The sequence below is a fragment of the Megalobrama amblycephala genome, linkage group LG14 (genome assembly GCF_018812025.1).
Source record: "Megalobrama amblycephala isolate DHTTF-2021 linkage group LG14, ASM1881202v1, whole genome shotgun sequence".
In the NCBI taxonomy this organism is placed as follows: domain Eukaryota; kingdom Metazoa; phylum Chordata; class Actinopteri; order Cypriniformes; family Xenocyprididae; genus Megalobrama; species Megalobrama amblycephala.
The window spans coordinates 33,526,522-33,547,593 of record NC_063057.1 but is presented as its reverse complement, the minus strand read 5'-3'; the positions used below and the strand labels follow the sequence as shown (position 1 = coordinate 33,547,593).

Sequence of the window (21,072 nt, the reverse complement as noted above, 5' to 3'; positions counted from 1 at the left end):
AAGCCTACCAATTGATGGTCAGTCCTTTATCAGAGGCAAGACATAACATTTTCCAATGCCAATCTGCTTCTTTCCAAAGGCGAGAAACCTTCATGTGACATTATTTTCCTCATAATAGTGGTTTTATTTTTCACAGCCACCTGTGGTGTCCTGAAAATACCCCTAACTTGGCAGAATACTCAGTGGGTCACATGACTTTCTCCAATGCTCCTGACCTTTGTGACAGTTCTTACAGTCATGTAGGCCACGAGGCCTTCAAAACACATCTGGCTGTTATATTACTCCAATTATTTCTACAATGGTTTTCTTATGATTGATAAAGCATTCCATCAATCCCCACTTTGGGAATCTATTAATTCCCACCTCCTTTGCCCTTACCCAGAGTGCAATCTCACAAGTCCACCCTCTCATCTTCTGCCTAAGGACCAATAGTGGTCCTTTTTCCATTACCAAATGGCTGCCTTGTTAAACTGCACTCCAAAAGAAGTCATAGCCAAACACCACTACCCACAATGCATGTGTGTGGAATGTCTTCATCCTTGCCCATGGTTGTCATGGTTATGTATAATACATCAGTGATTAAACTCGTTTCAATTACTATAAAATGCTGAAGAATATATATGTTAATTCACTGGGACTCCCACGATGCCAGAGGAGCTCCAGACATTTCCGGTGTGTTGCCAGAGGTACCTCATCTACTTCAGGGTAGTCTGAAGTGTTATCTGGTGGTGCTCCATTGGAACAGACAGCTGGTTTTTAAACCACTAGTAGAGTCTGCTATTGCTGCTAAGAACTGAGGCACTCATCGATCCTTTACTCCTCAGTCTCTGGTTGTCATATTACACTTAAAATTGATCTAACTATTAATCAAAATAGACTCAAGCAATAAAGTATATTTATCATTCTCTGTCTGAATCCAGCTTCTCGTGTGCTTCGTATGTAAATAGGTGAATATACTATTTGCATTTAATCATGATAATATCATTGCATGATCGATTCATTAGCCATCACATGACTCTTAACTCATAGACACGGTGTCTAATGTTACGACTGTTAGCATTCTGTTGCTGTTGCTGTACAAAACTAGGATTTGCTGTAGCTCCGTTTGATATGTAAATACAAAAGCGAAAGCCTATTTCCCTTTGAAGAATTCAGCAAAGATTATCCCTGTATCCTCATACAATTAGTAACAGATCTGTTATACAGTTTTAGCATCATAGTAATGTTTTACACTGTTCTATTACGCCCCAGAGGACCACATCTGTGCTCCATCCCCAACCAGTAAGTCCACTTAATACAAGCCAAGTGTTTGTTCAAGTGCTTATTGGTCGTGTTGCCTCTCAATCTCCAGATCTGACTTTTGTACCTAGACCATGTCCTTTCAATCTGCTGTGATTGACAGAGAGTTGTTAAAGCTTGTCAAAGCCCTAGAAGGTCTTCACTCATCACCTAAAATTGTGGATCCTAGGTGAACAAAAAAACACATTAACATAATACTGTTTTACTCTGCATGATGACAGTTCAGAGCAGCAGAATTGTTTTATTTCTTTTTGGCTATAGCCACTGGCATGGCAATGATGGACATGGTGTGTCACTCCACATCCTCACTCCAGACATAACTACAAACATCAGCGCTGTGAACATGTCTCTCCAAGCCCTGCCATACATGTACAATGGCCTGTCAAAACTTTCTCTGACTTCTCTGCAGCTATCCAAGGTTTCATTGGGGGCTCATTCATTCTCTGATTCAATGTTAGTAAGTGGAAGAAGTGTTAGCTACAAACAAACTAGTACTAGTTAGTTTATGGTTGACCAAATAAAATAAAGATATTTGAACATACCTGTCCACATACAATCAGAATGTTTATTGGTGTTCTTGTCACTTTAATTTCTCCAACAAATTCACCTTGAAGTAGGACAGAGCGTCAAGGTTTTTTGTGCCTTCAGGCTTTGCTTAGTGTATTTCCCCACTGTCAAAAATAGGTTCACATAAATGTCAGGAAACCGATTTCTGACCACATGCCAGTGTCCATGGACCACAGGTTTTTGGGCAAGTTGTAAGCGTCTCTGTCAAATCCAACTGGCTTTAGTATAACTAATGATTATCAGCTTAAATTAGTGTTTTCACAGCCTCCCCTATTAAACCCTGCCATTTTGCTGGATGTTTTTTAAAAAATGGCCTGGACATTTCTGATGTAATGATATCCGTTGTGCTGAACTCATTTCAAAGATTGCAGTAGATTTATCCACAAGATATAGAGGCAAATAAAGAGAAAGAGTCCAACTACATATCAGTCATGATTGATGGTGCAACAAATTCTTCTGTGACAGAAATTGAAGCTATACATGATGGGCTGTAAGTAAATCATCTTGTCTCGATCACAGGGCTGTCACATGCTCATGCCGATGGTGTGACTGACTGCATTCAATCCTCAATGTCATGGATTAGATGACTGGAAGCAAAAGCTTTTTGGACTTTGTGCTGATGGAGCAAATGTAAACGTGGTGTTGTTGCAAAACTGAGAGTGGACAATCTGAAACTGATTCACATTTACTGTATGGCTCTGGACCTGGCACTTCTTGGGGTTTTGAAAGAGATGAGCTTAGTGGTTTGTGTAAATGACACCTTGCACCTGATTCAGAAAACCTAGCATTTCAGCACAAAGAGCCACAGAGAACTTGAGATAGTTTGTGAAGAACCTGAATCTAGGTTCTACAAACCAAAGCCAATGAAAGGACCACGCTGGATGCCTTATTTAGACAGGACATTGAAGGTCTTCCTGAGAGGAAAAGATGATCTTGTGAGTCAAGCTGGGCAGTATGCAGCTGTTTCCATTCACATTGAGAATTTAGCCCAAACCAGTCACAATTGCTGGTAGAGGGGAAAAGGCTTTCAAAACCTTGAAGCATCTGCAATTTGTTGCATTGCTGGTCGACATGACCACAGAGAACATATCGGTTATATTTTAGGTATGTAATTTTTATAATAATTAGTTTTAGACCTATTGTATTCAAAACTATAGTGAGGTTGTGGCGAATCCAGCTTCTTTGCACAATCAAAGCTTCAATAACCTAAACACCTGTCTTAGGTACAAAAGCAAAGTGTGTATTTGACAAATGATGCCAACATGGCCATACTTCCTGATCTGATGGCAAGTTCAGTTGCTATGACCTCATTGTGATATCATGTCACTATAAGATTACAGTAAAACAGAGGTCAGTGAGTCTTAGACCTTTTTAAAGATGTATGGTTTATGTTAATTACATAGAACAGGTTAAGGCAGGAACACACCAAGCCGACGCCGACGAACTAGTGGCAACGAAAGCAAACTACGGGGTTGGCTCACGTCGTCCAAAGTTGCCCTGACACACCAAACCAACACTTGACAGTTGACGGCCAAGTAGCACGTCCGTTCTGCACCTGCGTAAGATGAAATGCCTTTCCGAACCAGTAGCTGAACAGCCAATCAGAATGATCAGATGGCCCGATGGACTGACGAGCTCAGACACCGATTCCACATGTCGAATCAGCCAAAAAAAAGCTGAACACACTAAGAAAAATTAGATGGCGGACGACCAAAAAAAACATCAGCTTGGTGTGTTCCTTCCTTTAAACCCATGAAAATGCAAAACCTGTTGTAAATAAAAGTGAAAAATCTACTTTGAAAACTGTTGTTCCATTATTACTCCTGAGATTTTGACTCTCATACAGAAAATGTTTTTAATATTTCATATAAATGTAGTATTTACAACAAACACATACTGACAAATACCTCACTGCTGTGGGTGTAGCTTGTTCTCCATGTAGCTCTCCTTGGTTGTAGCTTGTTGGTAGTGTTTGGAGGTTTTCTGTCCTGTAACATACATTTTTATTTTATTGATTTAGTATTGATTGGGAGAGGGTGTGATGTTATGTGAGCTGGAGGGAAGGAGATTCCTTTAAGAGAAAATGCCAAAGTTTTCCAAGAGAATTAGTGCCCACCATCTCTTTATATTTGGAAAGTCAGTGTCAACACTGTGGCAAGGAGTTTTCTCCGCTGACTTCATGCAATGGGACAGTTAGAATAGGACATGAAAAGATGTTCATGATTTTCACTTAAGTGCGATAAATCAGTGGACTTGAGTGATACGGCTCCGTTGCCTTTTTCATTTGGATGATTTTTTATTTTTCCACAAAAGATGAGTTTGTGACATTGCCTCCTCTAAAAACTACAACCAGAGGAGTTGACATCTACAATGTTTTCAAGAAGTATTGCATGGAAAAACGCATGCCTCTTGAAAAGCTGGTATCTATGACAACAGACAGAGCTCCAGCCATGATAGGGTGCTACTCTGGATTTATTGCACACTTATGACATTCCAGGAAATCCCTTACATGGACATAGGGCTGTACCTGTAAACTTAACCACTTGGCCGTACCACTTTTTTCTTCTTCTTCTTCTTCTTCTTCTTCTTTTATGTGAATGTGAATGATGATTTATGTGAATTTTATGATACGAGTGAACACAAAACGTTTGAATGCATGCCGAATGAGAGAGATACGTGAGCCCACAAATTTAAGTTTTGTCAGCTTTGTATTCTGTTACGCAATCTGGTCCCCCTAATTTAACAATATTCCATTAGTTATTCCACTGGACATGGAATCTCGTTTCTTTTCCCAAATCTTCACTCACATCTCACCCATTTTCAAAGAGGATTATAAAGGTTTCTTTCTTCGGTTTGCTTTAAATTAGGCTTCATTATATTCGCATTCTTTACTATGGTAAAGTAGAAAAACACTATAGGACAGATACCTTTTTGCTTGCCCATCAATTTCTATTTAACACAGTTTGTGCTTGTTATTAGACTTGGGTGCGTCAAGTTTATTTGTATAGTGCATTTTAGTTTTGTTTCCTTGGCATCCCAAAATCAAACATAGCCTAAATGTCTTGCCCCTGCGGATGATAAAACTCGCTCTTCAGACCTTTTGCCTCAAGTGTCAGTTGCTTTGGTACATCAGGAGAAAATATGAAGATATCAGAAAAGAGATGGTCTCTTCCTGAGCGTGTCCTACATCCCTCTCAAAGCCCTACATGGCCCTACAAAGGCATCCAGAGATCGCTGAATAACATGCAGATAGTGATGTTTTGACTGATGAAACAAAAAGGGACAATAAAGACATGATTGTGATGATATATAGTTTATCTGTGTTCTTTAAGTCATCTCAGGTATTGTCATAAGGATAATGTATAGTTATTAAGCAAGGCTAATCTACACAGCCTTTACCACAGTGCAGAATACTATAAAATAATACATTTTGTGTCATTCTGTGATAAAAAGCAACATCATATCACAGGTGGTTATTTCAAACACTTGTGGTAGATTTTTCCCCACGCATATGTTTACCTGGGTCATCTCCAAGTCGACACCCGAGTATCTACTGACGACGCTCAAAAATATTTATACTCTAGCATTGTGTCTACTAGTCGACAACTGGCATTGAGTTGGTCAACATCTGGACCCTTCTGAGACAAACTCCAGACAATGCCTCAGAATATGCTTTAATCACAGAGAATCCCACCAGAAAAAGAATACAACAGTTTTTATAGGATAGGAGCATGGCAAAGCATTCTACAATATGATTGGTTCTTTATATGTCAAACCCTTCTGTTACTAGGTAAAGCAAGATCTGCCCACATCATCTGTTTATTAGTTGTTTGTTACTCAGTATCTCATGGGCCTATTATAGATAGTTGTCTAGTGTCATTTCCCCTTTACTTATATTTGGACATGATTCAGACACACCCTGACTTTGGCCCAAGGTTAGGGCACATTTAGGTTTCAAAAGGATATAAATATTAATTCTTCAAGGAAAAGACATAGTAGTTATCTCATCAAGTGAGTTTGGAGCAAAAAACATGGTTTTAATCTCATAAATTGTTGTGTTTTAATGCTGTGTTAACATGCTAGCAAGCCCTTATGCACCTGTTACCAGGAGCGATTATGTTTTATGATTAATTTTGAAAAGTAAATATTATTAGAATGTTTCTTTTTTTAAAGTTATTTCACAGTTGATCACAACAAACTACCAAGTGTCTGCTTTCAGTTGGGACCACAATAATGGGGATTGGCAAAGCTAACAGGCATTTTTAACTTCTCCAGTCAGTGAGAACTGTGAGATCATGGTCACTTTATTTAAGTTGAAGATTATGCCATCAACCTATATAGGAAGTTGTGGCCTACTGAAACTCAATGTGGTAACCTTTAAACATTGTGAAATGGAGAAAAAAAGTTCTCACACATCAACACGGTTAAAGATGTATGTATTTTTACAGACCAGCTCTCACATCACTGCACATGTCATTGTACTAATAAACCTGTTCAGAAGAGCTTGTCTTGTCACATTTGTGGAATGAAACTGAAAATGATTTGGTTCTGTTTGTGCTTGTATGCTTCTCTGGTTGGTGAGTTTGAAATGTTTTATGACTTCAGTTCTTTTTGCTACAGATTTAGTGTGTTGTTTTCCTCTAAATGTAACAACACTGAAGCTCAGATACCAGCAGCGTTAACTTCAGTTCAGTTTTATTCAAAATCGCCACAAAAATAGAATTACTTTTAACCATTTACTTTAGTAAAACAACATTATTTAAACGTCTAACTCTGTGTCTGTTTGTTCTTCAGGTGTGTTTGGTGTTACAGATGAGATGAATTCAGTGTCAGTGATGCAGGGGGACTCGGTCACTTTACACACTGATAGAGAAATGAGGAGTTATGATCTGATCCTCTGGAGGTTTGGACCTGAAAACACTTTAATAGTTGAAATCAATGTAACAGACAGCAGAGTGAATGTAAATGATTATGATGTGAGATTCAGAGGCAGAACACAAGTGGATCATCAAACTGGATGTCTGACCATCACAAACACCAGAACTGAACATGCTGGACGTTACGAACTACAGATTTACGGCATGAAGAAGTTTTTCGTTCTAACTGTCCTTGGTCAGTTAATCACAGTTTTATCACTTTCATATTTTATTTCCCCACAAATATTAGTGTTTTGGGATATTATTCTTTTCTAATTTAATCTCAAATGGTTTACTTTAGTGAATTTGGTATTTACTATCATAAGAGCATTTGAAGGTCTTACTCTGTTTGTTCTTCAGGTGGGATTGGTGATAAAGATGAGGTGAAGTCACTCTCAGTTATGAAGGAAGACTCTGTCACTTTACACACTGATAGAGAAATGAGAAATAATCCGATTCTCTGGAGGTTTGGAAACTATTTAATAGCTGAAATCAATAAAACAGGAGACAGCAACACTGTCTATGATGATGTTCTTGATGGGCGATTCAGAGACAGACTGCAGGTGGATCATGAAACTGGATCTCTGACCATCACAAACACCAGACCTGAACACACTGGACTGTATCAACTACAGAGCAATCATATGAGGACATTTTTCATGCTCAGCGTCTATGGTGAGTTTAACATCAGTTTTACCTCTCTTTTAGTGCTTTATTACCAACATTTTTAAATGCAATTTTCCAAGTTTCAGATTTTATGCAGATTTTATGCTCTATTTTGATCAGTCTTGATTATTCTGAATGTTTCTTCCTCAGTCTGTAAAAACACTGTTGTCTTCTTCTCTACCTAGCTAACAAATTTTTGTTCTAAGAACCTTTTCAAACATTCTGTTTTGGTTATGGAAACATTATAAATGTGCAGTTTTCTTGATGTTAGAGGAACATTTTTCTTTAAATGTTAGTATGATGTTCCTGAAATGTTCTTTCAACTTCTAGGAACGTTGAATTTGTAACATTCCAAGAACATAAAATGTCCAGTTTCCTTATTGTTAATATAACATAATTTAAAGGTTAGTACGATGTTTCTGAAACATTATTTTAAACATGAAAATACCTGCTGTTAACAAGCAGAATGACTGAAGAAAAGAGAAACAAGAACAGGAACTACAACTGATTCCAGCCACAGCTTTAGATGAAATCAACTAAAGTGTATGGTGACAATCAAAAAACTATTCAAATATAAATATAATTCAGCTGTATAATTTATTCATGTTGCAATGCATGCTGGGAGTCATGAATGAGCTTTGCTGGTACTCATCATGCAATGCAGCAGTAGTTAATAACTTCCTGCTCATAATTTCCAGAACATACAATTGTCACATTAATATTGCATGGTCAGAAACACAATATTTAAACAAATTAATAACAAAGCACACTTCTGATCAGTAATTACACTTCAGATGTAAACATTGAATCAGACCACTTAATGATGACATTAACTAAAAGCATATGATGTTTTTCTGCTGCAGTAAGTGTTTTATGAACACACTGTTAAAGCAGCCAGAGAAGAAACTAGCAAAACAATCAAGGATCAAGAGCCCAACTACATGAAACACTGACCACCATAATGATGACTTCACATGTTTGTCCCTCTTTCCTTCAATATGTCATCACTAATGGTCAATCATGACTTAATTATCTAATAATCTCCAACACTGCTTCAGTTTAACACAGCAGTATCCATGAAACACAGGGGATTTTGCTATGTAGCATCCAAACTTAAGCCATTTTAAGACAGAAAGTTAGTGATCCTCAATATTGTGAAGGACATTCAAAGAATGTTTTCTGCCAACATTATGAGAATTCATTGAAAACTAATGACAATGGGTTTTTTCTCGAACATTGTTTTAAAAGTTCCTAATTCTAACACTTTCATAAACTTTGTATGAATTTAAGAGAAAAGTTTGGAACAATAACTATGGGACAGGCTACAAAACTTTCCCACTATCCAAGGATGTTCTTTTAAGAAAGCACAAACCTTATTCATTTCAAGTTAGTTGTCATTCTAAATGTTTAAAAGATGTTCCAAGAATCTTGTTCTAAGAACCTTTTCTCCCAACATTATGAGGTTGTAACACAGTTTGTTAATGTACAGGAAGAAGGCGGGAACGTTCAACAGACTTTAATAATGTAATATAAAATAAACCAACAACAATTCATTTCAATTCAATTCAAATTTATTTGTATAGCGCTTTTCACGATACATATAATTTCAAAGCAGCTTTACAGAGAATGGATGTCAACATTACAATCTAAGAAGCAAATAATATAATTTAGGCAATTAATTTACAATCACTGTTAGCAGTTTAACTGAAGGTAGAAGTAATGAGCTCCTGGAAAAATGAATTACATTAACAATAATTAGGATATAGAAATTGGCAATGTGCATGTTGATCCAGATGATTGCGTCTTCTGAAGTCCTCGCAGGAGTTGGCGTCGTCTCTTCACAGGTGTCAGTCATCTGAGGTCTTCTTAAGAGGCTGGATCCAAACTGAAGCTGAAGTACTCTCTAGTCACCTTGGGGCGGGTGTCCCGGGGTAAAACAGAAAAATAAAAGGAGAATAATTAGCGTAGCTGCTGTTCATAACTTTAAGCAAAGATAGTCATGTGCAATTGATCTGGTATGAGATGCATTATGTGAATGCTTGGCTAAAGAGATGTGTCTTTAGTCTAGATTTCAACTGGGAGAGTGAGTCTGAGCCCCGAACATTATCAGGAAGGCTATTCCAGAGTTTCGGAGCCAAATGTGAAAATGCTCTCCCTCCTTTAGTGGACTTAGCTATCCTAGGTACAACCAGAAGTCTAGAGTTTTGTGATCTTAAAGAGCGTGAAGCGTGAACAAAACGAAAGTAAAATGCCCACACAAACATAACATAAAATCCAGGCCTGGTCCTCTCTTGTCCTTTACTGTCGTCCCTCACGGCTCTGGCCCCACCCTGCTTGTCACAGAGGACATTTAAAAAACCTTCTTTAATGTATACATATAATTTTTGTGAAGACCAGATAACACTGAAAAAACACTATTAATGTTTCTAGAAGAACGTTTGTTCATAACTTTGAGAGAACCTTGCCTGAACGTTAGCCAATGTTATGAGAACGTTCCCTGTTAGCTGGGTAATTGAATCATCTACTACTCATCTACATTATCTTAATTTATCCTCATGTTATTTTTATTCTCTCATGTTTTCCAGCTCCTCTGCCTGTTCCGGTCATCTTCAGTCACTGTCCTCAAACTCCTTCATCGTCATCAATGTCCAAATATTCATTGCTGTGCTCAGTGTTGAATGTGAGTCATGTGATGCTCTCCTGGTACAAAGGAAACAGTTTATTGTCCAGCACCAGTGTGTCTGATTTCAGCATCAGGCTCTCCCTGCCTCTGGAGGTGGAATATCAGGATAAAAACACCTACAGATGTGTGCTGAACAATTCATTCATTGATCAGACTCAACATCTGGACATCACTCAGCTCTGTTCAGGTACAGCTGATGTTAGTTGACGTCAGCAGTTATATTAGCATTCATTCACTGAGCTGATCTCGGTTTCATGCTTTTACTCATCAGACTCTGTCCATGGTTATAATGCTGTTGAAGCTGTGATCCGATTGGTCGTTACTGTGCTGGTGGGCGTGGCTGCTGTGGCTGCTGCTGTTGTGCTGGTTTATGACATCAGATCCAGAAGAGCTGAACTGGATCAAGCACAAATTCCCACATCAGGAACCTAAATGATGATGTAATTTCTTCTTTTTTTAATCATTGATGAATCTTCACTTATTTAGAATGGCTTTATATATTCTTCTGCTGGTGTCAATGTGGCTTTACCAGCAGCTCAGAAGATGATTTGAGTATGAACAGCAACACATTCTCACATTAATGTTTGTCAATTAGTGTTTGTCATGATAAATACAGATGATTACCAAATGATTGCTTTGCTCACACTGTAGATTAGATAGTATAACATGCTTTTCTTTTTAATCTTTCTCCCCACAATCAAATCTCATTTGTTGACCACTGCTACCTCTTTGCCATTTGTATCTGCTTGCCCTGATCAATAAAATTCTCACTCTGAGTTTCTTACTGAGTCTTAACTTTTTATTACATTATGTTGAGCGCCCCCTTGAGGAATACATTTGTAAATCCCTTTTAGGGCCTGTTTACACCTGTGTCCTCTGAAATGCTTTAGAGACAAATTTAAATCTGATAACTCAAACCACTTCAGGAGGTGTTGTGAGACGCATTCCAGATGAAACGGGTGCTTGTACCATGAAGCTGGTTTAGGTGGATAGCAAGGTATCTTTTAGTTTACTTTGCGGCAATCCTGGAAAAATGCTTGCTCAAGTTTAGATAAAGCCCCAAACAACTATGCTTGTGGTATTCTACTCTTTCAGGCCTTTCAAATGACACGATTATATGAACTTTATGATGTTTTTGACATTATAATACATACTACAAAATAAGTGTTTCATAATTTATGTAAAAAACTATCAGCAATAACTGAGTTAATCGAAGTGGCCACATTCATTAAATTTTTCATAGCTAGGTGGCGCCAGTGGTACACTCAGGTTTAGAGGGAAGACTCAGCAATCATTAAGAGATGATCAAAATGGTTTGATGCATTAACACTAGAACCGCTATGGGGTAAAATTTACCCGTAGCTGTTTTTCAAATCTACATATGAAATTTTCAATAAAATATCCAAGTCTCCCAGTTATTGACTTTTACTAAAATTTTGTATTTACAATCCCCAGTTAAAAAGTGTGGTGAATTAATTTGGCTCATTATTGTCTATTTAGGGTATTTCAGTAATTTAAATAACATAGGTTATCTTAAAGGGTTAGTTCACTCAAAAATGAAAATTCTGTCATTAATTACTCACCCTCATGTAATTCCACATCCGTTAGACCTTCATTCATCTTCAGAACACAAATTAAGATATTTTTGATGAAATCCCATGGCTTAGTGAGGCCTACATTGCCATCAAGATAATTTACACTTTCAGTGTCCAGGAAGCTACTAAAAACATATTTAAAACAGTTCATGTGACTACAGTGGTTCAACCTTAATGATATGAAGTGACGAGAATGCAACAAAAAAACAAAATAATGACTTTATTCAACAATATCTAGTGATGAGCGATTTTGAAACACTGCTTCATGAAGCTTTGAAGCTTTACAAATCTTTTGTTTTGAATCAGTGGTTCAGAGTGTGTATCAAGCTGCCAAAGTCACGCCCCCAGTGGTGAGCCATTGAAATTTCAAAACACTTATGATGTAATGAAGCCTTGTTTACTGAAATCATGTGACTTTGGCACTCTGAAGCACTGTTTCGAAACAAAAGATTTGTAAAGCTTCAAATTTGAAAGTGTATATAACTTGCGTGAATGCAGGCCTCACTGAGCCATCGGATTCTATCAAAAATATCTTAATTTGTGTTCTGAAGATGAACGAAGGTCTTACGGGTGAGTAATTAATGACAGAAATTTCATTTTTGGGTGAACTAACCTTTTAATATGTGATTAATGACATTTTATTATAACATTATACCACCCAAATATGTATTTATTTCCTATTATCCATAGACTTCGAGTTTAAAGGGTTAATGTTATTTTTAGCGATCTCCGATTGGCGAAGTCGGACATCATCATCTGACAAAGAAGGCTATACTAAACATGTGACAGGCAGTGCATGCGACAATAACAGAAGACTTACCACTTAGCACTGATAACAGTTTCACAGGCTAGTGAAATGCTAACATGTTGTGCTAGCAATAGTGATTTTAATTAAAAACAGCAATGTCAGATTTATGTGATATATTAGGCAGTATTAGACAATATCAGATATATGGTGGTGAAAAAGTTGAATTTATTAATATAAACAACAAATAATGATAGTAAATAGAGATTCAAAACAAAGCTATTGCTTTTTTTGCAATTACATAACAGTCACGTATTATGGTTGGCTAAGAAATAGTTCATTAAAAGCATATAAAGGCAAGTGAATAAAATCATCAATATGTTGCAAAAAAAAAAAAGTCCAGAAAATAACTCTTTGTAATTAAAACTGAAGAAAATGTCTTCTGGCTTTATTCTAAAAGATCTCCTGCTATTGACAAATGAAAGCTGTATTCATGTGAGAATCTGTGATGATATCTGCTGCTGAATCTGCTGCTTGTGTGTTCACGTCGTGCTCTCAATCATTCTCAGTTTCTGATTGTCCCGTTTCTTTCCTAAAAGCATCAAATCATCATCCTCTTCACTCTCTTAATGTTTGCATGTCAAATCTACAATGATGATCATAAATCTCACCTGACATGTCTCATGTAGATGTGAAAACCTCCTAACAGACCCAACAGAACCATCAGCTGAAAACACCAGATCAGCACAAACACCCCAGACCCTGAAGACACTGAAAAAACACAATCACAAACACATCAGTCAGTCAGTCAATCAATCAATGTTGAGTTGATATCTGTAGATTAACAGAAATAATCTCACCAGGACAGCGTTTCACACTAATGGTCTTCTGTCCTTGACTGACGTGGTTCTTCACACTGCAGGTGATGTTTCCATCAGTTCCCTCATCCAGAACAATGGAGCTGTTTGCATCCATCAATGGATCTCCATTCAGAGTCCAGCTGTAGAGGAGCTGATCCCCATCAGAGGAGCAGGATGCCCTCATCACCCCAATGGAGAAGCAGCTGATTGACACTTCTACTGAGCCAATAGGAGCTAAAGGGTGGGACACATGACTGTCACATAACAAACACAAGAGAATGATGTTCTTCCACATTACTCACACTATTACTGAGGTCTGTTGCATGAAGCTAGCTCAACAAACTCTGAGTTTCAGAGTAGGTTTGGAGTTGAAATCAAACCTGTTTTAGATCAGGGGTCTACACCATGAAGACCGTTTAGTGGACAGTCAGGTATGTTTAATTTTAGTTTGCGCCACAGGTGCGTGCACAGGATTATGCACCCAGAGGCTTTTTTGTAGGAATTGGGCTGTTACATCTATCTACCAAATTTTATGCTTGTCTGTGAAAAGTAGCGCAGAGAGCGCTTAATTGAAATTTTGTAGGTGGCGCTATTGAGTCATTTTACCACACCTACTTCTGAAACCCGTATCAGGCGCAAATTTTCACCACTTCTGACGCATTTGCAGTTTCAAAAATAATCCACCTTCATGAGCCTAAAAAAACAGAGTTTGCTCAAACTAATCTTGTTGCCTGGCAAGCCAGACTGATATATCTTCTACAAGATATATCAGTCTGGTCAGTCCGACCTCCGTCGCGATTCGAGTCAACTCCAAACTGTACCGTGCAATCAGATTTGTTTATTTCAGTGACGCAAACAGCGTCACTCTAGTGCGGCGAAAGTCCCTTCAATATCAACAAAGACTGCGCACGGGAGACCCGAGAGTTTGTTCTATTCAGCCGTGAATTCAGTTTTAAATGACCAAAAACACATTAATTATTTACTTTTCGCTGTTGACTCTCTTGTCGCTTTGCTAACGTCATATCCGCCCTTCTCTGATTGGATTACTCCGCTTCCTGTTTGCTCGGATTTGCTCCGCCCTAGAAATCGAATTGATTCAATGGCCGACCAGACTCATCCGCTGGTACAGTGGTCAGGCTGGATTTTCCAGGCAACTAATCTTGAACTTAACTGAGTAGAAACTGAACCGGCTTCATGCGACAGGCCACATGAGTATGTAGTGTGTTTACTGTGTGCTACATGAATAAAAACTTACACAGAGATTCAACTGATTCATTTGCATCTCTGGAGTACATGACATTGTAATGAGTATGATGATGAGAGTTTCTGTACCTTCAACATTGATCTGAAGACCAATTGTCAATCCCCTACCCCTTACTACATCTGGGGCCCGGTAAGATAGAGATAAGTTGTAATTCCCTGAATCAGCTCTGATCACACGGTTTATAAACAGGAAATTTCTGGAATAATATTCAACTCTGTTAAGAACATGATCACATTCATTTCCTGTCATGCCAGCATTTGTTCTACAAACTGGCTCATTTTGTGTGTTGTCTATTTTTGTAAATGTCCAGTTACTTCCAAACAGGTCATTAATCTGCAGATATAGTGGGTATCCCAGAGCTGCATAACAGGGACCTTTCTCAAAATCCCAGCAGATCTGCTCCAGACCTGGAAAAAACAAACAAAAATTAAAGCTGCATGCAGCATTTACCAGGGTTCAAGAATTTAAGGCCTTTAAACACATAAAAAGGTATTATATTTTATTTAGCAAGCATGTAAACACTTAGCTTATAGATGGAAAATACCATTTACAGCCATTACAGGCAATTCAGTAAAGAATAACATGGTTTTTAAAGGTTTTGTTGACAGTTATTGCACATGGGGTGTCCTCAGAGTGTGCCCATGCATATGTGTGCCAATTTTGGTGAAAATATCATTTCGTTTTGAAGCTATAGACACTTATATATAAGAGAGCATTAAAAATGACCCATGAACGACTTTGATTGGATTTTTTTTTGCCACTTTCTATCAAAATTTTGACATTTGGGCTTAAACATTAAGTAAACCAACTTAGGTTCCGTGTTTCCTACGCTGGTTTTGTCTCGATCAGACCAACGGTTTCGAAGATATTTGCAAAAGTTTTTTAAGCGCTAAATCACAACTTAGCACAAACCATAAGGCGAAACCTAACATGTTTGGTATCGCTGGACTCGACAAGGTTTCAGGATATATTCACTCCCGTGAATATAAGTTAACCACATCCAAAGTTATATGTATTTTCATCTAAAACCATTGTTTTTTTCACAATTATAGCACCACCTATGGTCTGATCTACACAAATGTTGGCATGCTTCTTTAGAGTAATATGCTGCATGTGCTCACCTATTTTTGTGAAGTTCTGAGTTTTCGTTTAGGTTTTATAGGCTTTTGGGTATATTTAGCCATGCCCACTTTCTAAATGACCCAGTTATAGCGACCCAAAGGGTAAAGTTCGATTATTGATCTAGAGAGTCCATAGAATTGTCCTACACTGGTTTCGTTCCGATCGAGCAAAAAACCTAGGACTAGTTTGCAAAAGTAGGTTTTTCACATATTTGCGAATAATTAATGAACGATTTGATTGACAGCATTGAGCATAAGGAGATCTATCAAATGATCCAAATATTGTGTGGGTCTTTGAAACACCACGTGATTACTGAGGTGAAAAACTCGTTAGCACCAACTTATGGCCGATTTCTTTCAAAATTCTTACAGACCTCTAGGACCATGAGTTGAACATGCCCACTGAGTTTAGTTCTGATCGGCCTCCGTTAACCTTGTCTAATAGGTGCTCAACTTCATTGGCCGATGGCAGCCATGTTTTTTGAGATACACCAATGTCCTCATAGACTATCATGCCCCCTTGGACCAAGACACTGCATGCCAAATTTCAAGTCAATCGGACTAACAGTTGCATAGTTACAGCTGTTTTCATGTTTTTTTCAAGTTATAGCGCCACTTAGTATCCAATCGAAGCAATTTTTTATCGACCAATAATATTGACCAAAGATTGAGCCCCTACATAGGTGTACCGAGTTTGGTGAAAATATCTAATTTCGTTCTCGAGTTATAGCCATTTTAGTGAAAGTGGCTCCGCCCTCATTGTACTTTTTGGCGCCCCTTAGCGACCGTGAATCAAAATTTCAACTTTTTTGATATTCAGACTCCATAGAACATTTCTGCTTGGTTCCGATCAGGCGAAAAACCTAGGACTAGTTCGCAAAAGTAGGTTTTGAACAAAATTCAAAATGGCGGAAAATGAAATCAGAAATATAGGTTTTGTCCGTCTTGAGCCAAGGATTCCAATGATTCGTTTTAGGGCACAAAAAAAAATAAATAAAATAAAATAAAAAATCAGAGCAATTACAATAGGGTTTCAATAGGGTTGAACCCCTAAAAAAACAGGAGACAAATGTGTATAAGTATATCTGAACATGAAATAAATGATGTTGCAGAGGGGTAATAATCCTTGGAATGTGAACAAATGAGATGTATGTGTATTTCATTCAGATAAAGTATCTCTAGTGTGAGAATTAGGAGTCAATGATAGCATACAGCTCTGATAAGGTTGCCGACCTCTGACCTAAGTCGTGAATGTCATGTTAATGATCACTCTGGAGCTGCAGGAACATCTATTAAATGACAAAGAAATATGAACAATATTGCCTCAGAATACTTTATTACTTTTGAGTCGTTGTCAGCAGAGAGAGATGTTGAGTGTGTAGTTATGACATGAGGCCATGCTAACCAGACCAACCTTGCTGCTGACGTATGTTGAAACAAGATGTTATCAACAGGAAGGATATTGGCAATCAAGAGATCACCTTTGAGATTAATATTCTTGATCCACTTTCATAAAAGATTTAAATACAGTACAGTCCAAAAGTTTGGAAACACTAAGATTTTTAATGTTTTTAAAAGAAGTTTCGTCTGCTCACCAAGGCTACATTTATTTAATTAAAAATACAGTAAAAAACAGTAATATTGTGAAATATTATTACAATTTAAAATAACTGTTTTCTATTTGAATATATTTCACAAAGTAATTTATTCCTGTGATCAAAGCTGAATTTTCAGCATCATTACTCCAGTCTTCAGTGTCACATGATCCTTCAGAAATCATTCTAATATGCTGATCTGCTGCTCAAGAAACATTTAATGTGTACAATTGTACAAAATATTTGTGTACAATATTTTTTTTCAGGATTATTTGATGAATAGAAAGTTCAAAAGAACAGTGTTTATCTGAAATCTAATCTTTTGTAACATTATAAATGTCTTTACTGCCACTTTTGATTGATTTAATGCATCCTTGCTGAATAAAAGTATTAATTTCTTTAATTTCTTTTCAAAAAAATAAAAATAAAAATTCTTACTGACCCCAAACTTTTGAACGGTAGTGTATAATGCTACAGAAGCTTTGTATTTCAGATAAATGCTGTTCTTTTGAACTTTCTATTCATCAAGGAATCCTGAAAAAAAAGTACACAACTGTTTTCAACATTGATAATAATCATAAATGTTTCTTGAGCAGCAGATCAGCATATTAGAATGATTTCTGAAGGATCATGTGACACTGAAGACTGGAGTAACGATGCTGAAAATTCAGCTTTGCATCACAGGAATAAATTACTTTGTCAAATATATTTAAATAGTACACCATTTTTTTGGTGACAGTTATTTTAAATTGTAATAATATTTCACAATATTACTGTTTTTACTGTATTTTTAATTAAATAAATGTAGCCTTGGTGAGCAGACGAAACTTCTTTTAAAAACATTAAAAATCTTAGTGGTTCCAAACTTTTGGACTGTACTGTATGTATATGTATAGAGTATCTTATAAAACTAATCTTGAAATTGTTAGTACGCTAGTGTAATTCCACCTGTATTCAAAAACTTTGTCCTTTGAAACTTATGTAATTTTGGTGATTTTTTTTTTTTTTTTTTTTTTTTTCACAGAAAAAAAAAGTTCATGCCTTAAAGGGTTAGTTCACTCAAAAATGTCATAAATTAAGATATTTTTAATTATATCTGATGGCTCAGTGAGGCCTGCATCGCCAGCAATAACACTCCCTTTTTCAATGCCCAGAAAGCTACTATTCAGTGGTTCGGAGCGTGTATTAAACTGCCAAAGTCACGTGAACTATTGAAGTTTCAAAACACTTACAACGTAACGAAGCCTTGTTTACTGAAATCATGTGATTGTGGTGCTCTGAACCACTGATTTGAAACAAATTATTTGTGAAGCTTCATGAAGCAGTGTTTTGAAATCACCCATCACTAGATATTGTGGAATAAAGTCGCTATTTTGTTATTTTATATTGCTAAATGTACATGGTTTTTCATATCAACAGAAAAATATACAGGGATAACCTGCTTCTCGAATAGTAATGATATGCTAAAGCCCGCCGGCATGCTGGTGTGATTGGTTACAAGGTAGTTAGTGATGTCAAACACCAGCAATTTTGAACTGTTTTTTAAAACTGTCTTTGGTTCACTTCAGATTTAAGAAGAAAATACTTAGCAATCCTATTGACTTGTGTAAATGAATTTTTGCAGATATTCTGTCTTATCAAAACCCCACACAGACATATATAAACAACATTAAAAACTTTATTTTCACCACAAAGGGTCTTTAAAGTGATTAATTATAGTTTCTGTATGTGATTTAATTTACATGAAAATGCAATGAATAAATTAACTAACATTAGAGCAGCTGTTACTGGGTGAAGAAACACGTGGTTTCCATTTAATTTATTTATTTATTTATTTTTAACACAGAATTAAGCCATTTTCTTTGAAATAGCGTATGCCTGCTGTGCTAAAAATATCTCCACAACCAAACCACAAGCTCTTCTCTAGCACAGTGCTAACCACAAAAACATTTCCATCATTGCTGAACATTAGACACTAACAGGTTTTACTCAAAACACAGAAAATACTTTATTTCAACATTTCAACATATGCAAAGCATGCTAATGCAAAAGAAATTATTCATGCAGTCCCACCAAATGGGTGAAGAAACTTTAGTTTTACATATTTACATGGATTGAATAATGCACGGGTGTCCAGACTCAGTTTAGCTCTAACTTGCCTCAACACACCTGTCTGGAAGTTTCTAGAGTTTGTTTAGCAGGTTCAGGTGTGTTTAATTGGGGCTGGACAGTGGCCCTCCAGGAGCAGGATTGGACACAATTCAATATCAAATCACTGAAATTCTGCTACCCAACAGGCCCAATGTTGCAATATTTCAACATTCACCTAAAACTGTAACGTAAATGTACAGTTAGAGTACATTAGAGGCCTCCTACAACATGTAAAAGGTGTTTTTTATATAGAGACGGTTCAAAAATCTTGCCCCACATTGACTGCCATAGTATTTTTTTCCTACTATAGTAGTCAGTGGGGGTTGAGATCTGCTTGGTTACAAATATTCTTCCAGATTCAGCAGAACAAAGAAATGTTTGGAACAACTTGAGGGTGAGTAAATGATGACAGTTTTCATTTTTGGGTGAACTATCCCTTTAAATACAGACCACTCTGTATTATACGGAATGATTGGCAAACCTATGCGTAACCATAAAATCTTCAACTTCAAGCTTTTAAAACTACTTAAAAACTTCTGGTTTCCTTCAAATACCTTTTCAAGTCAACATCAAAGTTTTGCTCATCTAGTTTAATATTACAACACAAATGTTTTCATTTTCATCAATAACATAATTTTGAGCTGTAAGTTGACTCACATGCACCAATTTTCAGCAGCGTCAGTCCAAAGATAAGAATGATTTCTCTAAAGTCCATTTTCCAGAAGAATCCCAGCAGAAGAGTGTTGAATTGCGTCTCATGCAGTGTCTTCACTGACAGACACCAGTATGATCATCGGGAGATTAAAGCGTTTCACTGAGGTGAGAGGAAGTTTTTCAGAGATGGTTTCTGAGATTAAGTTTAACTACTAGATAGTTTTCTAGTAAGGGTTTATGAAAAGTAAGCTATGGAGACTAAAAAAGTGAAAGAATATACAAACACATTCAAATAAAGCCACTTGTAATCATAGCTTCAGTTAAATAATATTATATAACAAAGATGCGTAAGAACATCTGAACGGTGCCTCGCAGTGTGGTAACCATAGTATAAGCAGAATAATTGTGTAGTGAATTAGCTCAAAAGGGAAATATTAATAAATATTCTTAACTGGTTATGATTAATTAATGATATTTAGATCAGTCAAACAGATTAACTGGATGTAGCTACATTAAAGGGTTAGTTCACCCAAAAATGAAAATTCTGTCATTTATTACTCACCCTCATGTCGATCCACATCCGTAAGACCTTCAGAACACAAATTAAGATATTTTTGATGAAATACGATGGCTCAGTGAGGCCTCCATTGACAGAAATTAACACTTTCAAACGCCCAGAATGCTAATAAAGACATATTTAAAACAGTTAATGTGACTACAGTGGTTCAACCTTAATGTTATGAAGAGACGAGAATACTTTTCAACAATATCTAGTGATGGGCGATTTCAAAACACTGCTTCATGAAGCTTTACTAATCTTTTGTTTCGAATCAGTGGTTCAAGGCACCAAAGCCATGTGATTTCAGAGGCTTTTCATTACATCATAAGCGTTTCAAAATTTAAATCGTTCACAAGACTTTGGCAGTCTGATACGTGATCCGAACCACTGATTCGAA

The 21,072-nt window shown here is 36.9% G+C and overlaps 2 protein-coding genes across 2 annotated transcripts; one reads left to right on the top strand and one right to left on the bottom strand.

Moving 5' to 3' along the window:
• Window positions 1-5,969: 5,969 nt before the first annotated feature.
• LOC125246454 lies at window positions 5,970-10,907 on the top strand. The gene is made up of 5 exons (XM_048157425.1): window positions 5,970-6,443; window positions 6,661-6,978; window positions 7,143-7,457; window positions 10,034-10,318; window positions 10,403-10,907. Exons 1-5 carry the CDS (start codon window positions 6,392-6,394, stop codon window positions 10,561-10,563), a joined length of 1,131 nt encoding a protein of 376 aa, XP_048013382.1. The 5' UTR covers window positions 5,970-6,391; the 3' UTR covers window positions 10,564-10,907.
• Window positions 10,908-12,679: 1,772 nt separating this feature from the next.
• LOC125246456 lies at window positions 12,680-20,386 on the bottom strand. Its single transcript, XM_048157426.1, has 5 exons — window positions 20,120-20,386; window positions 14,664-15,002; window positions 13,332-13,565; window positions 13,143-13,242; window positions 12,680-13,063 (listed from the first exon to the last, which is right to left on the bottom strand). The coding sequence occupies exons 1-5, from the start codon at window positions 20,175-20,177 to the stop codon at window positions 13,027-13,029; spliced, it is 768 nt and encodes a 255-aa protein (XP_048013383.1). The 5' UTR covers window positions 20,178-20,386; the 3' UTR covers window positions 12,680-13,026.
• Between the last annotated feature and the right edge of the window lie 686 nt (window positions 20,387-21,072).